This window comes from Mugil cephalus, chromosome 17 (genome assembly GCF_022458985.1).
Source record: "Mugil cephalus isolate CIBA_MC_2020 chromosome 17, CIBA_Mcephalus_1.1, whole genome shotgun sequence".
NCBI classification, from domain to species: domain Eukaryota; kingdom Metazoa; phylum Chordata; class Actinopteri; order Mugiliformes; family Mugilidae; genus Mugil; species Mugil cephalus.
In genome coordinates, this window is record NC_061786.1 from 17,044,732 (window position 1) to 17,066,022 (window position 21,291).

Sequence of the window (21,291 nt, forward strand, 5' to 3'; positions counted from 1 at the left end):
TTTAAAGCTTTTTACATCATCAGCCTCACCCTCCCTCCACCCACCCCTCCTCCCTCCCCCCGTGCCGCGTTGTCTCCCGCTGATGCACCGCGCAGCCCGGAGATGCTGCTGCTGATGCTGGTGACCGACTGCAGCATCCGACATGGGCATCCTCTAATCCGGCCGTGGCACAGTGAGTATTTTAACCTCCGTTTTTGTCCTCCTCTCCCCTCAACCCTGACGTTATCTTAAATCTAAATCGCCCCTTCACCCTACTCCGTCATTTACCATCTCACCACTCCGCTTCCTTCTTTCTCTTGTCTTCCTTTGTGCCTTTTGTTTAATACAAGCGATGGCGCATAACGCGCAAACCGTGCGTACACGTAAAGCTGGCGTTCGTTGACGGAAATGTCCCTTTCCTGTATGTACACCTCATCGTAAAGGTGTGAGTGTTTTGCGGGAGGAGGAAGAAGAAGGGAGAGGAGAGTTTAGGGCGGGTGTGGATTCTCCCTCCGGACTAGAGCTGCAGCTGGTTTGCAGAGTCGAGAGGAGTACAGGAAACGACAGAGGGACGTCTGGGACCCAGATGTAAGAGGGTGGGACGTTTAATTAAGGGTATTTATGCAGGTGAGAGCATGTGGTTATTGCTTGTGAAGTTTATGTGTGTCGGAGAAAGAGACAAAGATGTTAGAATGTGGGCAGAAAGGGAACAAAAGGCTTTTCCTTTGTTTTGCCATATTGTTGTTGGTTGACAATATGTAGATCATGTGCCACTGTCAGGATTCATTCTAGTTTAGATCATGATGAAGATTACAAGTAGCTTTTTTAATATCTATCTATCTATCTATCTATCTATCTATCTATCTATCTATCTATCTCACAGACAGAGAGACAACAGTGAATGCATGTGTGCTTATCTATCTATGTGAGGACAAGTGCACTCAAACAGTCAAACCAGACACTGAAAGCTTCAAGCTGTCGAACTAGGCTAATCCCTAATGACATGGCCAGATCTCTCTCTCTCTCTCTTTCTCTCTCATTCAGCCTTTTTCTCTGTCTCTCTCTTTGCCATAAGGTCACGTCCCCCCTTCTTAATTCTTTTTCATCCTCGGTGGCGATGACGTGCTGTCCGTGGTGCTGAAAACAAACAGTCCTCAGCAGATGGCTTGCTCGTACACGGAAGGAAGCTTGATGGCCCTGTCAGAGCGCCACAGGTGCCTACGCCACTTTAACCATGAGAAACAGCTGCGCAGAAATAGCTGATTTTAATTTCCATTGATTTCCAGTCAGATGTGGTATACGCATCCCTGAAAATTCATGGATTGTCAACACAGAATCATATAGAAGGGATACTTTTAAAAGCATAGGAGGCAACTGGGGCCTTGGCTGAGAAAAAAAAGAGTGGTTGTATTGAAAGTTCAGCTCTGAAAAAAAATGAAATGCTCTTACATCCACATAAAGTTTAGACAGGAAACGAAGGCAGCTTATTTTCTAAGTTCCAGCCGTGAATGCCACAAAATAAGATCATCGGGAAGAAGAGAAACGTGATGAATGACTGAGATGACAGTGATGATGATGGGGTTGCTGAAAACAACAATAATTAGAAGCAAGACCACAAGATTACGTAACTGACCAAATTAGCAGTGCAGAGTCTCTGTCTCACTCACACACTCACAGCCCCCAAGACGACTGGGTCTCGAATTAGATTATGTCATGTGGATGGCCGTACTACTGGAGACGCTTGAGGTGCAGTCGCTCCTTGTCATAGGGCTCTTCTGATGTTATGTTTTTGTAAATTGCGCCACATTTACAACTGGGTTTCTGTGTTATAGCAGGAATCATAATGACATGATGGATCATTTTGTGAGCCCATTTGGCCTTAGCGCACTGTTTCATTTCAAGTTTATTTCATTGGATGAAATTTCAAACTTCATCCATTACCTTGCAATCCATTTTCAAAAATGGTCGGTGTAACTTTTTGCTGAACTGTGGGCAATTTGGTGACGTAGCAAGTGAAGTAGCAACTGTAGCACAAACACAAATGCCAGTTTAGTTATCAGAATAGCTACCTAAAACAAATGGTTTCTGTTTGTGTAGTTCTCCAAATAATGCCATGCACAGGTCATGTCTGTTTGAGAAAGGCCATTGGAAGGGGGGGTGACATGTTGCCTCTCATCCCAGTAGCTTTGGGTGGGAAGCTGAGGTCTAAACTTGTGAAACGTCTTTTCTTGTCTAGGTATAGGTTGAATTCTGATTGGCTGTAAGGCTTGATTGAACCAAAGAGGGGATGAAGAGTTCCCCACAAGAAGCTGTAAAGAATAAAAGATGTAGAAGCTTGAACAAGAGAGAGTATATTGAAACTAGTAGACTGCATTTCTAGGTGTTCCACATATTCCTGTGTTGTCACATAGCTGCAACACCTGCAAAGCTCTGAGTAGCAAAACAATGTGTTTGTAAAGCATGGAAAATAGACAGAATTGAATTCTGTATTGCACATGAGAGCATAATGACCCCTGCTGTAAAATATAGGTGTGACTCATGCAGCAGAAACACGCACACACATAAATGTGACCTCTTATACTTATGAATGGCTTGGCACACCGGCCGCCACCCCTCCGTCTTCATCAGACGCTGCTCACCACTGACGTCAGTGAACCTGCCAGCGCATAAAGGCTAATACAATCAGAACCTCCCAGATACGCATGCACAAGTTGCATCCTATTGTTTGTCTCTATCAACACGCACTTCAGATTAGTGTTTCAGCGGAAACGAAAGGGAGGGAGAGACAAAGAAATGAGACAGAGAGAAAGAGTCTAGAGGGCCAGCATGTGGGAGGTGGACAGCGTTGATCATTATCATTACGATGTAATCAGATCCCTGTTATGAATTTGTGCCTGTGGCTGCTTCCCAACAGGCATATCAACAGATATTTTTTGAACCCTCATCCCTTATATCGATGAGAAAAAAAAAATCATGCATCAACTTTTATTGGCAGTCAAATTGACAAAGCTAAAAGGTGCCGTATACCTGGTTGCTTCTAAGCAACGGAGGAAAGAATTTTTTTTCTCTCACAAAAGCAGATGATTATTATTGATGGGATAATACCTGTAATTTGTTCATTCTGTCGCCCTCTGTTTACGAAAAGTGTGCCCACATTGATTTCGCTTCTGTCTGCGGGTTGCCCTCCGTCTTCAACAATCATAGACTGCCATCATTAAAAAAAAAGATAAAAAAGGCAAACGTCGCATAACATTGAACACAAGCCGTCATCTCTGAGGATTTTCCCCAGTCGCCCCACGTGTTAGTCAAATGTCACCACTGTTGTCGCTGCAAAGAGAGCTACAAGTAGCAATCATAAGCTAACCTGGTGCTAGCCTCTTTACTTCCTCCAGAAGAATGGAGCGGTACAGGAATGACTAACTTTGCTAAATATGGTCATTTCGAAGCAATATAAGGACAAACTTGCTAGAAATCCATTATTCAGGGTGAGATATTATATTAATGACAGTAGCTGCAGCCACAAGCTGTGCATGAGCTGAACTAAGTGGCAGCAAACAGTAAAATAAACATTAGCAATTGCCATCTCCAAACAAACAAGTGCTCATTAGTGTGACAGGAAAAGATCAAATTACTTTGGTATTACACTTTGGGTGATGGAGTGGACTGTGAAACTTGAGTCTTAGTTAAAAGCTCATTAATCATTGGTACATTCTGTACTTTCACAAAGACCAAGTGCATGTGTCTGGAATTGTTTTATACTCCCAGGTTCTGGTTTTAAAATTGTTGGAAAGGATGGTACACAGTTATACATTTCCATGCTGGAACTTGGGATTATAACACCAAGGTTGTGCACAGAAAATCCCAGGCGTTCGTGGTAACATAGGCCGTAAGTCATGTGATCGCTGCTGCTAAGCAACTGTCTGCCTCCAAGAGAAAAGATGAGATAAGAAGAGATGAGGTGTGATACCAAGTGCAATTCTAAACCATTCTTGCCATTGAGTTGATATTGCACAATGCAAAAGTCATTAACATTGAATAACAAAAAAATAACTTAACCATATGCTTAACATCAGCAGCTATCAAGGCTAACATCTTAGCATTAAACTATGAGGTTACCGTAAAATTGCAAAGTCCCAATGGAAAGATGAGTGTGTGGGCGTAATTATTTAGTGTAGTACTTGCAAGTTCTCAGATTTCACAAACCAGGTCAGATTCTATGCATGTAGAGGATCATATTGTATCATATAATGTATATTTTCTTGACTTGATGCTGTTAAATGGAATGTCAAATAAGACAAATGGACAAAGGTATATATTTCCTTTTAATTTTATTTCTATAGCATCAATAATAATCATATGATGGGAAAAAGAGAGCAGCAGGTGGTGAAAATGTCTTAATTTACTTATTTCATCCCCACCATTATAAATAAAAATAAAAACATGACAGGAGATGACGAGAAAGCGATCCCAAAGCGACCCGCAACCTTTCACCTTTCACTAACCGCGGCCCACGCTACGCTAACCTTGAAAGTTAAAGTTGTTTGGTCCAAAGCAAGGTTTTCAGGGTCCAACCCCTGGAGCTCAAGGAGTTTATCTCCTCGGTTGTCATGGTAAGGCACTCTGAAGGTCTGCATCAGATACGAGCTGGAGCAAAGGAAAAGAGGCAAAGATGGTCAGAGAATTGAGAGGAGGATGTAGAGAGAGTAATGGGTGGAGGCGGAATCGATGAAATTTCAAAGGGCCGTCGGCCGGCAGTGGTACATGCGACAGACACTGCACATGTTTGCAGGGAAAGTGGGGTCACAGACGGGTAATTTAAATCAGAAAAGAAGTGGAGAGGTTAGAGTGTGGTGGTAAAGAGATGCTCCATGACAGATGCATTGTCAGTGATAGTCATTGCATAAAAAGCTCTTTTGTGTACGATCGAAGACAACAAGCAGGGACAGAGATTAGCAAATGAAAAACAGGTTTTGGCTGCTCCTGGCAATACCTCCTTTTACTTTTATCCCTGACTGTCACACAGCCTTGCCCTAGACTAAATGTTTTTAATTGAGGTTTATACTTTATGAGGTAGTCTGTGATAAGGAGTGTGTGAGGTGACCCCGTTTTTTCCTAAGGCCACACAGACAAAGATGTCATTGATATGGCTGGTTAAACTCAGAGCCAGAGGGAGTGTCATCGCTGTTTTTTTATTTATCTACCAGTCTGGAGCCAGCATCCAGTTTGCTTTAAGCTACAGGCCCCGCACTGCGCCGCATTAGGGGAAGACAGATGAGGATGGGGCGGCGCAAACTGTGAGTGAACTGGGTTGGGTGGCGGGTCAGCCATGCAGAGCAGTTCGGTCTGAGCTTTGGGAGCAGCTCCAGCCAGATTCCACCCTGGAAACTTCTGACTGATAGACGTCATGCACCTTCAATGGAGTGACAGCCGGAGTGTTTCTTCCTCTGCTCGTTTATTATGTCTGCATTGTGAATCTAGAGTACACGTCAGCGCGTTTGAGGTTGATGGTCAAATAACGTATGTATCGGCAAGTCAGAGTCAGACTGCCAAGTGTGTATCTATTACTAGTTCCAATGTGGACGGAAAGCCGGATTAAAGCGGATGTCTTGGATGGCAATTTTCCTGTTTTGTGACCAGCATCATCCTCTGGCACTCTGATTATTTATACTGTCTGGTGAGCACATCTCGAGTTCCAATGCCACTAGGGTTGTCGTTAATTATGACTCATGTTTCACTCAATTAGATCCAACTTTCTAATGGATAAATCAGTGCGTTCTCAAAGAGACAAGAAAACCTGCGAATGAGAGTTTATTTGGAGATGTAGACCGCGGAAGCAAGAATGTTGATTATCTTATCTGAGACTCACACGCTGGAATTGTTGCTATATTCATGTTATCACACAATACAGCGAGCAGGCATAACATTATCACCTGCCTAATATTGTGCAGGTCTCCCTTGTGCCTCAGAAATAGTTGTGACTCATTCTTTTAACAGAATGTTGTTAGGCCTTTGGGTCCTATGGGTTGAAGGGAGGGGATACTTGATCAGTTTGAGATGTAATGAATTTGGAGACCAGTTTCAACACCTTGTGCATTTTTCATGTTTTTTTTTTTTTGTTTTTTTTTTTTTTAGTTGTTCCTACGCTGTTGAGTGTGTGTCAGGCTACATCTTGCTGGGGACGGCTGCTGCCATCTATGAATCCCATTGCTATGGGGTGGGTCTAAGTGGGTGGTCAGTGTTATTCGCTGTCAGTGGTTTTAATGTTGTGGCTGATTGGTGTACCACACAGTTAAGAAACATCAGTTTGAAGTTTGAACACAACCTTTGCGTTGCCCACTTTAAATTAGAAATAAACAATCTGAACGGCTTAGATATTTTATGTGTCTCATATATGTTGGAATAAGGAGCATTGTTCTAACATACATAGACTGACAGCGAAAACAGGATATCTGCTCGAGGGCCACCTGCACTCGGTGATAAGCCAAAATCATTATTCTCTCGTTGTTTACCCTTTGACAGATTATTGCATCTTTGCCACGAGCACCTTTTCATTCCTTGTGCTCCTCTGTCTGTCTGAAGTGCACAGTGGTTTAGCGTCACAGATAACGAAAGAAAATGAAATTAGTCTGTGTTCAGTCAAACAAACATGGCTGGATTAGGACCTTGAGGCGCCACCGGGGAATCAAATCCCAAGGGGCCTAAGACACATCAGAACTGTGGTGTGATTCATTTACTGGATTTACATTTTGTAACAGTGCAATAATGCTTTCAAATGCTGACTTTGAATATCCGTGAAATGCCGCATATGCTATATCTGCTCTTTATGAAGTTTCAGCCGAGTTGGATTACTATAAGTCTCCAGAGGAGCGTGGCATGGGTGGTACCCAATTACCGTAATCACTGTTTTCTTTCCTTTTCCACATTAAGTAGCCACAGAGCCCTGCTGAGTTCATGCTGCACCGACCGCTGGTCAATTAGGCCAGAGACTATAGATAGCAAATAAAACTCAGCCAGGCTGCTCAGTCGAAAACGAAAACAAACATCAAAGTTATCCTATAAAATCTATTTTCTTGACAGTTTTGGACAGACCGGGACACTTGAAGTGCGACCGATGAGTCGCGCAAACGAAATCAACCCGACAGTCGGCAATTTCTTTTTCCTTTTTCTGTGTGCGTGTCAGACTCATTAGGCTTGTCAGAAAGGAATACTGTATCCAGTCAGGCAAGAAGAAGAATCGGCCAAGACCGTCGCCGCGGTTGGTCAAGCGGAGGAAAAACGATAACAAACCAGTCAATTACGGCTCATATCTGTAGAAACCGCTACACTGGATCTTGTGTGGCATTTGTCCCCTGAACATAATCTAATTTACATATGTGGATGAATGAAGATGTTGGGAATAAGGCGATTGTTAAAATCTGGTTTTTGACCTTTAAGAACAAAACGTGAACAAGGTTTCAAATCGAGTGCAGTACATTTAAACTCATGGCAACTAAAATGGAAGTGACTGTGATTAAATTAGCGTGGATAGCCGTATCGATTGATGGCAATACATTAATGCATTGAAGTGATTATGGTTTTAGACTGCAGGGCTCTGAGTACAGCTTTGTAACACTCCACTGAGCCTCATAAATCATCAGAGGCACGAACACAGATTCATAAATTATGCATTGCAATATTTTCTACCTTCTGTAATTTATCTGTCTATCTATCTGCCAATTGTACTGATAAGACTACATAGATAAAGTACAAAGGAAATCGCAGACAGACCGATTTTGCATGCATTTTACATTGTTTTGCTGAGGCGGAGGAAGTGATAAACGAGACATGAGTGAAAAAAGGGGGAAAAGAAAAAATTCCCTGACTCAGGTGCCCTACTAAAAACTCCTTCCTGTTCTGTCTGTAGGCGGTGTGAATGGGACCAGGGCCACTTGCCAGGTCTAGCCTTTGCAGCGGCCAAAAAGCGGCCAAGGCATTGTGCAGGCCGGTTGCCAGGTCGGCTTTGAGTGAATCAGAAGAGCTCTCAACTTTATTAAGCCGATGCAGCTCTTTACTGTAAAAGGCAATGAGAGCTCCATCAGGTTATTCATCCGTCTAGTAATTCAGACGCGGGCGGGGCGGTTGGGGGACACAGAGACGGGCTTAGTCACGGCTGATTAGGCACGAGGATAGATGTTCTGACAGTTCTGTTATCTGGAGAGGAAACACACTGATGCTGAGATGCTAGAAGTGGTGGCAATGATTATAATGACAGGGATTCAACTATTGATCCTGAAACGGCCGAACTCCGGCTGAGCACATAATAGGTGTGAGTTTAGGGAAGTAATACTGGAGAAAGGTCTCGTATTAAATTCTATTACACTCAGAAACAGGATTTCTATGAACACAATGCCGGCGTGTCGCTCACACACTGGGAAATGACAGCAATTTCTCAACTCACTCAGCTGTGCTTTGTTGTTTCCATTAATTCCATTTATATGTAGATTTCTAATGGCCCATTCCTTTGTAATGTAATAAAATGAGCTTGGTGGCACGGCTTGTTGTTTAAATACATATAAAGTGCATTGCCTGCGCGGCGCCCACACTCACTGGGAGTTAAATAATTTTGCAGCTAACGTTGCCTCCGGCACTTCAGTTTATGCTCTTTATAAGGACTCAGAGGAGCAATGGTGCACCCGCCTCTTTCTTGTTCTCCTGGATGAGGGGATCGATGCAGATGTCGCCACCGGAGAAGCAGTACCTGGCCTCTACATGCTTTGCTTGCAATGTAATGAATTATTAGCGCTGAGTTGTGTTTGTTCCCCAGCATGCATTTCATTATACTGAGAAATTTAAACACATTTCTGGTGGTCAGAATTTATTTTTTGTCTACTCAAACTGAAAATGGATTCCACTCTCATGTGTGTATATGAAGCATGGAGATTAGATTAGATTAGTTTATCGTATTTTAGTTTATGTTAGTTTAGCTTAGCTTAACTTAATTTATCAATCAATAAATCAAACTTTATTATAGCACTTTTCCTACAAAAATGCATACAAATAAGAACATAAACCATTACAACAAGAAACAAAATCAAGAAAAGAAGGAGGACATTACCTTTGGCCTGTCTTTAAGGTTAGCTTAGCTTAGTTTAAAGTTTAGCTTAAAGACTGGAAAAATGCCTGGCTGATTTGCCATTTGATTATAGTGATTTGTAAAATTTACTATCCTCAAAATTGCACAATTGAACCAGGCTAACCACCTTGCTAGTAGTCCCAGAATGCATTTCACCACCACTGAAATGATAACTCTTAATCAATTTTTTTATTTTTATTACACACATCAGCTGTCCTTTCAAATCTACGTACATACAGAGACACCGCAGGACATACTCCACTAGACTTTTCCCCTCATTTCCTAGCTTTGAAATTGCATTTTGCACAATAAAGCTGAACATGATCTTCTGTAACTGGGCTACCATTATATACTGTAGAGAGGAGTGGATAAGTAAGAAAAGGGGGTGATTATAGACGCAGGGGCTGAGCTATGCTATACTAATCATCTCCTGGCTCCGGGGTGGTATTGATCTACTCGCCTCTCTGTCAGCTGGAAAGCATTTAAAGGTATTTCCTGGAATGCAGATGTATTCTCTCAAAAAAAAAAAAAAAAAAAAAAAAATGTTATCTGAATCATTGTCTACAATTCCTGCAGGCAAATGTGCAGAAGTTATATTTCTGTCATTGCTTTTTTTGTTTCGAAGGTTCAGTGCTCTTCACCCAACCTTGTTCCTGGGGAAGTCAGTTCTCCTGCCCAGAGCAGATGGAACACCTGCTGCCACAGCGCTTTGTGCAGCTCTGTTTTGTTGACCCACTATATGCTGTTCAAATAGCACTCAGCACAGGGCAGGTGGTCAATGTCAATGCAAGTAGCCAGGAAATATTAAAATGTAGCAGATGCTTTGAAAATCAAGCTGCTTGCATGTTTTGATCTGAGATATGGAATGATGAAAGCTTGCGTGTGTTTGTGTGCACCGACTGAAATACACATACTGCAAACCTAGTGACGTGAAGCAGTGCATATTGCCGCATGTTGCCTTTTTTATTTTTTTGATATTGGAAGGTTTGGATTGTGATTAGATTGGTGCAAAGGTATCAGCGCCTCAAATTAAATCCATTAACGTTTGTTTGCCCATTCCATGCAATCCTTCCCTTGAGCATACACACGTGTATTGATGGAGCCGGACTGAATGATCAAAGCTCGGCGGGGGCTCTAATGAAAAACAGATTTGCCGTTTCTCAGTCTGCTCATCGTCCTCATCCTTTGCTCTTAACGTGTTCATTTTCTCCGGCCCTCTCCACACACGCGTGCACACGCAGTGAATGTTCAAGCCAGAAAACAAAGTGTTTATTCTGGCCTGAGCTGACCTTATATTCTGCATCAGTTCCTGTGTTTTCCCCACATCCGCTTATATCTTTGAGTTTATGGACAAATGTTTGTGTTTCACTAATAGTGCATGGACGTTGTTTATACTCTTTCAGTTTCTGTTTAATATTAAGGTTACTCTTGAGTCTGCTGACTTTCTATTTGGCAGTTAGTAATCAAAAAGCAGCTCTGTCTTTTCATTGTCCTTTAGCTTAGTTAACAGGATGAGAGGCTGGAATTGTCTTGAATGTCTGGAATTTGCTGCTAATTGAAGCTCTTGAGTATTTTGGAGTGCTGCAAAAAAATTAAAATTTTAATCTTTATTTAACTTAGTAATATTCTCTGTGGATGTTCATAATTGGTAATTGTATTTTATTTGAAAACTGTTTCTGTAATAACAACGAACTAAAAGCACACTTTTTATAACACGGCCACCGATTGGAGTGCCTACGAAAGGACCTTTTTATTCCTACATGTTGTGGATTAAGAGCTCTCTGCTGAGTGCATTTACACACACATTACGACATATGATTGGATTAAGTGTGGTCTGGTTACATATTGACATCATATACGTCATTTTTCTGACCTATCTTTACCTTCAGCCAAGATAAAAAATCTAGTTCACCCTAGTGTGCACGTGTCGTTGTGTTGATACATTTTTATATTTATTACATTTTGTGTACAGTGCATTAATGGGTGTCAGCTCTTTTGAACGTATCATGAATTTATGACAGAAACACGTAAAAGGAACATCGCAGAGTCCTAACAGAGGACTAAATTGCTTTCTTGCATTTCTGCTTTTGAGCAAGATGAAGGTTCATATTTTCAGACTCATAACTCATTCTCTGCTAGGTAAATGCACTTGAGCTAAATTTTGAGTATGACTGTTAAAGAGCCGCCGCCCCGCCGCCGCTGCTCTCCGTCACACTCCGTCAAATCAAATCACCTTTTCATCCATGCTTGTACTCCAACTAAGTGCAGCGACAATAGCAGTCCCGCCTGCTCTGGTTAAACAGCCTGGTAATAGCTCTCAGCATTTGAGTGGATCGTGTTATATGTGAGAGGCAGTGTGGGCGCACCTTACGCGAGTGTGTGTTTGTCCCTTAACTTGTGTTTGTTGTTCAGAGTAGATGAATGGGCGAGTATTAACTCACCGCTGTTAAGAGAAAGAGACAGAGAGAGGCGCACTCAGCCACAACTGATGACTGTAATAGCTCTCTGTTCAACAGCATCTCTAATCGCACTGTTACTCAAATGGCACCAGGTACAGTTTAAGTGGTCCGTTCAAAGACTCGATGCGATCTGACTGAATGTGTTTTATCTTTATTAAGTGAATTGCTATCCTGATTTTGTTTTGCAGATAGCTTGCATTCATGTTCTCCTATATGTTGACGATATCTTCTTATTAATTCTGTTTCCATCTGACCCAGAGCATTTTTATAAGCATGAAGCATCATTTTAAATGTTGAAGAAATCTTCTGATTTGAGTTTATTCACATAAAAGTTACTATGTTATTATCACATGCAAAAATACACCACTATACCTCTGTAATCTTAAAGTTTAGGGATTTTGCCTATAGGGGTGCACCGTCATGACAGGTAACTGTTTGTGGAGAGAAAACGAGACAGTATTTACCTGGGATGGCTACATTTTGGCATGAATTTGCAATGAATGTCCCTTAAACCTATAAAGGCCATACTGCGTTAACAATTCTCCCATACAGACCCCCCTAAAAGCCCCAGGTTATCAAGTTCTGAGTGAAACTACACCAATCAGGCACACCATTATGACCACCTTCCTAATATTGTGTAGGGCTCCCTTGTGCTTTCAAACCGGCTGTGACTCAGAGAATGGAAGTGGGCCTTCGGAGGGTGTCCTGTGGTGTCTGGCTACAAAACGGTGTTAGTGGGTGTCCTATGGGTTGTGTGGAGGAGCCCCTGTGGATCAGGCTTGTTCCAGTGCATCCCACAGATACTTGATCAGTTTGAGATCTAGTGAATTTGAAGCCCTGGCCAACACCTTGTGCAGTTTTTCATGTTTTTTGAGTTGTTCCTAAGCCATTTTTGTGCATGTGCCTGTGCTGCTGCTATCAAGGAGTGTCATTGCTGTGGCGTGTGGGTGTCTGGCGTAGGTGGGTGGTACGTCCATCAACTAACATCGACAGGAATGCCATGTCCAAATGTTTCCCAGCAGAACATTGCATTGTCACAAGATGCTCAATGTTATTCACGTCTTCTCTCAGTGGTTTTAATGTTGTGGCTGATCGGTGCATAGCTGTAATTAAATACAGTGAATTAATATGTACAATGGAGTGCAAGGTTTAAAATTTTTTATCACTGTGTCACTGTTGCATCTGTAATGGGAGCAAGATATGAACTGTGAAATAAATATAGCGCTAACAATCAATCGAATCATATGAGGTCATAACTTGTTGAATATTTTAAAAGGAGGTGCAACATGCATTGAAGTCATAGCATATTTGTGTCTAATTTTGTCCAAACAAATGTTTTACAGGCTCTTTTGTTTAGGTGTAGGATTAAGGATTATGTGTTAGCATGTGTGTACTGCTCCCTATCCCCATTACAAGCGAAAGAAAAAGATTTACCTTCCATGACTGTCACTAATGAGCTTGGCTACTATAGCAACAAGGCTACAGGGAGAGGACTGCTAATTAGCTGCTTCCTCATTGAGGTACGCTTCATTTGCGGACAAACTTGTAATACATCTCCACCTCTGAGCTCCCGTGTCCTAGCATGGGAGCTCACGAATAAGCACTGTGTTAGATAATTAAAAAGAAAGCAATGTGCTGTGAAATGTGCCTAAAATAAATCTTCGCACCCTTTTCTTTCAGATAACTCTGTCTCTCACCATGTGGGGTAAAGCTGTCTGAACCAGAAGGCAGAGGCACAGGCAGCAAGGCAGAATTAGATCTTCTTCGGTCGTACGGAATAAGGAGTTCTTCCACAGTGCTCTACACAATCATTTGCTCGAAAACAGTCGCAGGGCGGAAGGAAAAGGAACGAGCACATTCCCCTCTCTGCGCATTTCCTCCGTTTGACCTTTAGCCCTCAGTATGAGCGGCCTCGTTGGGAAGCTGGACCCTCGCAGGATACAGTGGGGTTCGACATGGAACACCTTTGCGTCCCGCGTCCTGAGGACCAAACCTGTGGAGTCCATGTTGGATTCCGCCATGACGGGTACCAGTTCACATGGGACCAAACTGGCCCGAGTGTTGTCCACCGTGGACCTGGTGTCTCTGGGTGTGGGCAGCTGTGTCGGGACGGGGATGTATGTGGTCTCGGGGCTGGTTGCTAAGGAGATGGCTGGTCCTGGTGTCATAGTGTCCTTCATTATTGCCGCTGTGGCCTCCATTCTGTCAGGTGAGGCCAGTATTTACACATCATTGTAATTATAACTACATCATAAAGGTCACTGCCATTCTTATCACCACTGAAAGAAAATGATTTATATATCGAGTGCCTTTTAATACTGTGCAATTATTACAAGGGCAAATACATTATACAGACGAACAGTAGGCAATAAACCCAGCCTTTCACTTTTGTGATAATGCTGTCACATCAGTGATACGCTTGTGTACAGGATATATAATGCATGTGTCTATACTCTATGAATTTCCCTCTGTATCCTGTAGGTGTGTGTTACGCAGAGTTCGGTGTGCGCGTGCCTAAGACCACAGGTTCGGCCTACACGTACAGCTACGTGACCGTGGGCGAGTGCGTGGCTTTCTTCATCGGCTGGAACTTGATTCTGGAGTATCTGATCGGAACGGCGGCGGGGGCGTCGGCTCTCAGCAGCATGGCGGACTCGCTGGCCAACCACAGCATCAGCAACTTTATGATTTCACACATCGGGACACTCAACGGCTTGGGTGAGTGGGAGAGAGACATATGGGCTTAGGGAAAATCTGATAGTTCTACTCATACAAAAATGAAGACTGCTGTTAGTGTTTCTAAGATAAGAACTGATATTATATCGCACAGAGTTTGACAGTTTATGGCATTGCTTGAGTATCGTTGTGATGGTTTGGGGAAACCAAAATCAGAAGTCAAAACCCTTCCTGGAAATATCTGTAGCTATTTTTAAATGTTAAATGTTTAGGAGTGCATTTTCATCGATTTCCTTAATTAAATTGTGGAGAGGAAGATTCTTTATTCTCCTGACTGTCCTCCAGAAGGTCAATTAGACTCAGCTCTGCTCTCATAGCTGTGCAAGACAAATACTTCTTGCTGTATTGGCTTGAACCAACAAATGACAGTTATGCAAAACTATGGACCAAGAAGAATTTTTGATTTTTTATGAGTTTTATGAACTCTGACATCTTCTGTTGACTGTTCATGTACTAAGCATTGATTATATAAGAAGATGTATAATCCCTCTATGCCGTCAGCCATTGGTATTTTAGTTCTGAAGCTCAATGTAGGAGGCACCGGTGGTCACCATGTTAGCTGTGCCTAGCCTAGCTAACACCTAGGCAGCTAGTTCACTGTGAAATGAACATGTAAACATGTTTACTGCTTTAACATTGGACATTATAACATGGAAGTCTGTGGGAATTCACTGCCATTTGAGTGCAGTTTCAGACATAGTACCAAAGCTGGGAAATGGACCAGATGTCGGCCGGTTGTTTTAACATCCATGTCCGTCGGATCATGCTATTCATTTAGCATTCGCCCACACACAGTATGCTGACCTCTACCCAGTAGAGATTAGTGGTCAAGCGAGTATTAGCATCTGAGCTCACAGAGTTGCTTTTCCACATTAGCCACGCCTACTTCCAATTTATGATCCATTACAGAATAAATGCCAGATACCATACGAGAAAAAATTCTTCTTGGTTGAAGGGCCGAAAATAAGTTGTAAATACTCCCAAACAAGAACAATTTTTGTCATCATTTTTTTCTCGCAGCCGGAGGAACGGCAGCGATCTTCTCGTTTCTTGTGGAGTATGCAACAGCCTTAACAATTCTTGTCTCTACGGGCTATGAGTTCATCTCCGTACCACAGAGACGAATTCGTCTGGCTCTGTAAAAGTGCCGATGCTCTTTTTGAATGACAGCAAAATCTCAACAACAACACAGACAGTGAAACGTTAAGCCTGTTTGGGAAACCATCCAGTGCAGATTTTGATTTCCAGGAAGCATACAAATGACATTTCACTGCTTATTTTGGAAGTAGGGTCATTATTGGAACTAACAGTGTACGTAGCGTCTTGAATTCTCTAAGTGACTCCTGGCTGCAGCACAGTTTTCCAGGTCATAGTCTTGGACGAGGACTCCTGCTAATCTGGTGTAAAGCTGTAGCTGATGCGTGTGCTTGCCAGCTGTGTGTCTATCAGAATGACACTGCCTTGCCAGCCTCTTCCTGTGGTGGTCACATGACGAGCAGCACGGCCAGCTGTTCCACATCCTAATGGAAAGTTAATGTTTCCTTTTCCTGCAGGAGAAATACAGTCGTTCCTCCACGCCCTTGCAATTTAGCTCAAAATATAGCTCAGTAATTTCCATGCTCACACAGGCCAGCCCTTACAGTTGAGCGTTGTTGAGTTTGGTTAAGATAATTGTTGTTAAGCTGTTTTACTGCATTAGAGAGGCGGAGAGAATCTTATTAAGGACTCCAATGTACTGTTTCACTGTGAATAACTGACAAAAAGTGGTTGTTGATGCACCAGATATAAATGTGCTTCCAATTATGGCATTGCCGATAAAGGTCAGTTCTGATAGGAAAAAATTGTTTTTATGTGCCAGGTGGTCCGATGCCACCTACACTGAGCTTCAAAACCATGCATCACGAGCAGTAACTTAAATTGTTAGACAGAAAACACCTGTGCCTCCTCAAATTACTCCTGTTCCTTTTCAGTTAAATATATTTTTAGCATTACTGTCTAAAAACAACAATACCCAGGTACTGTGTTTGGTCTTCTCTTTCAATTTATTCTATTTATTTGCTTTCTGCAAGAGATTTTATACCACTCAGCAGCAGCAGTGTGACTTGACGGCAACACTTTATGTCTTTTCCATGTCCTCTAATTGGGCACCGCATGTGATTCCTCTCTAGGTAAGGGAGAGCAGTCGTACCCAGACCTGCTGGCGCTGTTGATAGCATTGCTGGTGACTGTGATCGTGGCTTTGGGGGTGAAGAACTCGGTGGGCTTCAACAACGTGCTGAACGTCATCAACCTCATAGTGTGGGTGTTCATGATGATCGCCGGGCTGTTCTTCGTCAACGGAGAGAACTGGGACGAGGGGAGGTTCCTGCCGTTTGGCTGGTCAGGGGTATGCAAGCACATGCATACACACACATAGAAAAATCACATGTAAGCAAACAAACGAAACGGAAGGGTTAATATCTTGCAGCGCCAGCTGGTTTTGTTTTTAATGGCGCAAACGTTAACTCTTCTCGCCTCGTCTCCGTCGCAGGTGATGCAGGGCGCGGCCACGTGCTTCTACGCCTTCATCGGGTTCGACATCATTGCTACGACGGGAGAGGAGGCCAAGAGTCCCAACACTTCCATCCCTTACGCGATCACTGCCTCACTCATCACCTGCCTCACTGCCTACGTCTCTGTGAGTCACATCAGGGACCGAAGACATATTGAACACGAGAATTTAATTCATCATACATCATAATAATTAATAGTTGAATAGATTCAAGTATCATTTCATTTCCCATAGTTGATTTGAATTCGTTTGGCACGTACAGTGTGATACTGAGCTGAGATAAGGACTTGTAATGTTCAGTGTCTCCAAATATATATGATTCCATCACTTGCGGAAAGATTGGAGGCCATATTCACTCTGCATTTTATATTCATACACCTACATACACTGGCTTGTTTTGAACAGAACGGCTTAAAACATAAAGATATAAGCCTCCATCCGGTTATTTGTTCATCATACATCATCTTCGCACTCTTATCTATAGCTTCCAGTTCTTAACGACTTCGCTTGTGAATGCAAACTGGAATTGTTCTGCAGACAGTTTGAAATGTTTTTAACTGAAAGTTGAAGGGATCAAATATTTAGTTGCTTCCCCTGCACTTGAGCACCGTGGGTGTGCATCTCCTCGTATTCGTCTCACACAGCCTTCCAGATTGCGCTGGAAGGTTGTTGCTATGGGGCGCCCCGTGATGGCGGCCAATCAGGAGGGAGGAATATGTCAGCGTTGCCTGGGGGCAAGGATTTTATCAACTTCAAAACTCGTCAACTTATTTTCAGAATCCTTCTCACTCTCTCTCTCTCTGTCTAGCAGTCACATCTGTTCCTTCACATCACCCCTTTACTGTCCTCCTCTCAGCCTTTCTTAATCTCCATCCTTCTTTGATCTGCATCATTCTGTTGTTATCTCGGTTGTTGTGCTGTAGCTGCAGTCCAGAGAATTATGTTGCATTACATTTTTTAGGAAGCCGTCAGTTGAGGACATATGCACCAAAAAATGTCGCTTGTGATCGGCTTTGCTCTCTCAAACAAATACGTTTAATAAGGATTTGTTGTAGGATTCCCTCTGGATTAGTATACCCCACTTTCACCTCCCACCTCCCAATGAAGGGTTAAAAGCCACCAGATCGCCAGGGGAAAAGAACTCACTCTTCAGTTCTGTGATGAGTGATTATCATTACTGTTATTCCTTTCTTTTTAAAATCTTTTTTGTTTTTAAATTGTGCAAGCAATGCCATCTCCTTTCATGGCATAGCATTTGTGACAGATGGCCCTGCATGATTTCACACGTCAGACACTAGGATAAAAAAAAAAAAAAATGCACACACACGGGGAAGCATGACTAATAAACATAAACACCTGATGCGATGTGCAGTGCCCCGAAAGCGTTAGCTAAGCTGTGAGGATGCAGCTCAGCACACTTTCTGACCACAGTGTCCATTAAACCAGAGATGGAAAAATAGTGGCCAGCAGACTCATGATGGCATACAAAGATGGAAAGTAACATTATTCTTATTAACCCTTTATGGAGCAAGGGACCATGTATAGCACACATTTTAAATGACATCCCTCTCAGTCAAGGTTTAGAAGCATGTGGTTTTCATTCAGCCAATCAGAGAAGATCAATTCTCAGGTCAAATCAGGGTCAGCTGTGGTCTTCAAGATTCACCTCTGCATGAACGCTGAGCATAACTGCTTTATTAGGCACCATGAAGAAGTGGCCTAATCTCTAGTGTGATAATGTGTAATCAGAACTTGTGTTCTAATGGTCTAAATACATGTTTACATTAGGAACCATATGTTAAATTCATTCATTTTGATTTTCTCCCTGAAATTTCACTGAGCTCCCTATAAACGGTTTATAACCAAAACTACATTTGTGTTGCCCATCCAGGTTTCTGTGATCCTGACACTCATGGTTCCGTACAATGAGATCGACGCGGACGCCCCTCTGATGGAGATGTTTGCCGTGCATGGCTGCATGTTCGCCAAGTACATTGTGGCGGTCGGTTCTATAGCCGGATTGACCGTGTCCCTCCTGGGGTCCCTCTTCCCCATGCCCAGGGTCATCTACGCCATGGCGGGGGACGGCCTTCTGTTTAAGTTAGTCCTCTGTGTTATTCATCTGTTTTATCTTATCGATATAACTGACACAGGCATATAAGTCTTATCCTGTCCATCTTTACGTGCGTTTAGGTTCCTGGCCAATGTGTCTTCCTACACAGAGACCCCCGCTGTAGCCTGTGTGGTGTCCGGCTTCCTGGCTGCCCTGCTGTCCCTCCTGGTCAGCCTCAGAGACCTCATAGAAATGATGTCTATAGGAACTTTGCTGGCGTATACACTGGTGAGTGCTGGAGAGAATAAAAATACATAAAGACCTTGGGGGCTACCTGCTTAGTGCAGCTGTCTCAATATATTATCTCACAGTACTGCAGAGGTTTATTCTCAGTATTTTATAACCTGATCTATAGTCCAGCTGTTTTCTTTTTAATAAACTTAGTGTGTTTTACTTCTTAGCTGTTATATTTTAAATGGTAGTGCAGTCAGATTAGGTGGAAAACAATCTCTGAAGGGGCTCTTAGCAACTGCAGAACGCAACAGGGATTTTGCCAGGAAACCTAATCCCTCCAATACACGATTTACAGAGATTTATAGAGAATTATGAGACTAGTATAAACGTATGTAAACTGCCCACTTTTTCTGAGTCTTTTGCAGATTCAGTAAAAAAAAAAAAGAGGAAGTGTTGTGGGTGTGTCTGTCAGGTCCTAAAGGTTGCCCTGCATGACAATGATAGGACTGATGATAGGAAGCTCTGCTGCATCTAATCATGTTTAACTTTATCCCGGTTTCGGGCACTTCCTAATTTACTTTGAATGTGTTTTAAACGTTCTGTCCAGATGTCTTCACTTCCCCCTCGTGGCTGCTGCTGCCCCTGATTATTAGCCCCACCCTGATGTATTTCACCTGTGTCCCATTGTTTAACTTGTATATGTAACCTCTGTGTTCCCTTCTTACTTTGCCAGTGCGCTGGTGCGCATGTACACATGAAAGTACGCACCAGCCTCTTTCATGTGAACTTATGTTTTATAAGGTTTTGTAACCAAATTCTATGCCTCAAGTCCTCATTTACCAGTTCCTTTTTAGGGAAACATGACCTTGTCAAAACAATGCTCCACAATTCTCAAGTTAAGCCAAATAAATTGAACCAAACTTGTTTTTGGTGTCCCATCGTTCTGCTTTGCCTTCTGCTCTCCAGGTGAGCCTCTGTGTCCTCCTGCTACGCTACCAACCCGAGGGCGACATCCACGGCTTTGTGAACTTCCTCTCAGAGGAGCAGAATAACAAGAGGAAGGAAGGCGTTCTGGCCGAGTGCGAGAAAGACGCCTGCTCGCCAACCAGCGAGGCCGACGAATACGGCGGCCCCACCAACACCTGCGGAGCCAAAAACCTGCCTTCGCTGGGTGACAACGAGATGCTGATTGGTAAACCAGATAAAAGCGCGTACACTGCCAGCCACCCTAACTACGGTACGGTGGACATGACCACTGGCATTGAAGCGGAGGAGTCTGAGGGCGGGATGTCCAGGCGTTTGAAGAAGCTGATCGGGCCGCGCTACTACACCCTGAGGATCCGACTGGGCCTGCCGGGAAAGATGGACAGGCCAACTCCAGCCACTGGAAAAACAGTCACTGTGTGTGTGCTGCTGCTCTTCATCTTCATCTTTGCTTTCTGCTCATTCATCATTTTCGGTGAGAACAACTGACGGACGTACACTTAAATATACGGTACGGTATGACCATACCTTAATTCATTCTTTTCCTTTCAGGAGCGAACTACATCGGGGAGGGCCGTTGGTGGGCCTTGCTGCTATTAATCTTCTTCATCGTCGCCCTTGCCCTGCTTGTCATCATCATCCTCCAGCAGCCAGAGAACCCTAAGCGTCTTCCCTACATGGCACCCTGTGTGCCCTTTGTACCTGCTTCAGCCATGCTGGTCAATATCTACCTCATGCTTAAACTGTCGGCCATCACCTGGATACGGTTTTCAGTATGGTGCCTCGTGGGTAAGTGAACGCTTTCTTGGTCACTTTATTTTATATTTAGGTTTTTGTTCTTTTCTTTTTGTTCTTACCGTCTTGGACATATGGAGACAGACAATCCTTTGATCTCAGTCAATAACGTGACTCATACCTTACAGGGTCAGATAATAGTGTGTCGGTCATCTTTGTGCCTCCAGAATAGCTGTGACTCATCAGAGAATGGATGTGGGGGTTAGGGTTAGGGTCTTCTGGGGGTTTTCTGTGGTGTTGTTAGTGGATGGCCTTTGGGTCATGTGGGTTGAGGGAAGGGGCCTCTGTGGTTCATCCTACAGATACTTGATCAGTTTTTGATCTAGTGAATTTGGAGGCACCTTGTGCCCTTGTTCCTAAACCTGCTGAGGGTGTCATTGCTATGGGA

At 43.1% G+C, this 21,291-nt stretch overlaps 1 protein-coding gene across 2 annotated transcripts in view; it reads left to right on the plus strand.

The window, feature by feature from the left end:
• The window catches only part of LOC125023412 (probable cationic amino acid transporter), a 27,002-nt gene continuing 5,711 nt past the window's right edge, over positions 1 to 21,291 (plus strand). Inside the window, exons 1-9 of one of the 2 annotated variants that reach the window (XM_047610652.1) lie at positions 1 to 172; positions 13,231 to 13,759; positions 14,032 to 14,268; positions 16,455 to 16,672; positions 16,817 to 16,963; positions 18,729 to 18,937; positions 19,031 to 19,178; positions 20,091 to 20,583; positions 20,661 to 20,897. In XM_047610652.1, the coding sequence (XP_047466608.1) occupies positions 13,453 to 13,759; positions 14,032 to 14,268; positions 16,455 to 16,672; positions 16,817 to 16,963; positions 18,729 to 18,937; positions 19,031 to 19,178; positions 20,091 to 20,583; positions 20,661 to 20,897 (1,996 nt within the window). In that variant the 5' untranslated portion in view covers positions 1 to 172; positions 13,231 to 13,452. Of the gene's footprint in view, positions 173 to 419; positions 607 to 13,230; positions 13,760 to 14,031; positions 14,269 to 16,454; positions 16,673 to 16,816; positions 16,964 to 18,728; positions 18,938 to 19,030; positions 19,179 to 20,090; positions 20,584 to 20,660; positions 20,898 to 21,291 lie in introns of those variants that run through there. The other variant, XM_047610653.1, reaches the window with a different exon arrangement.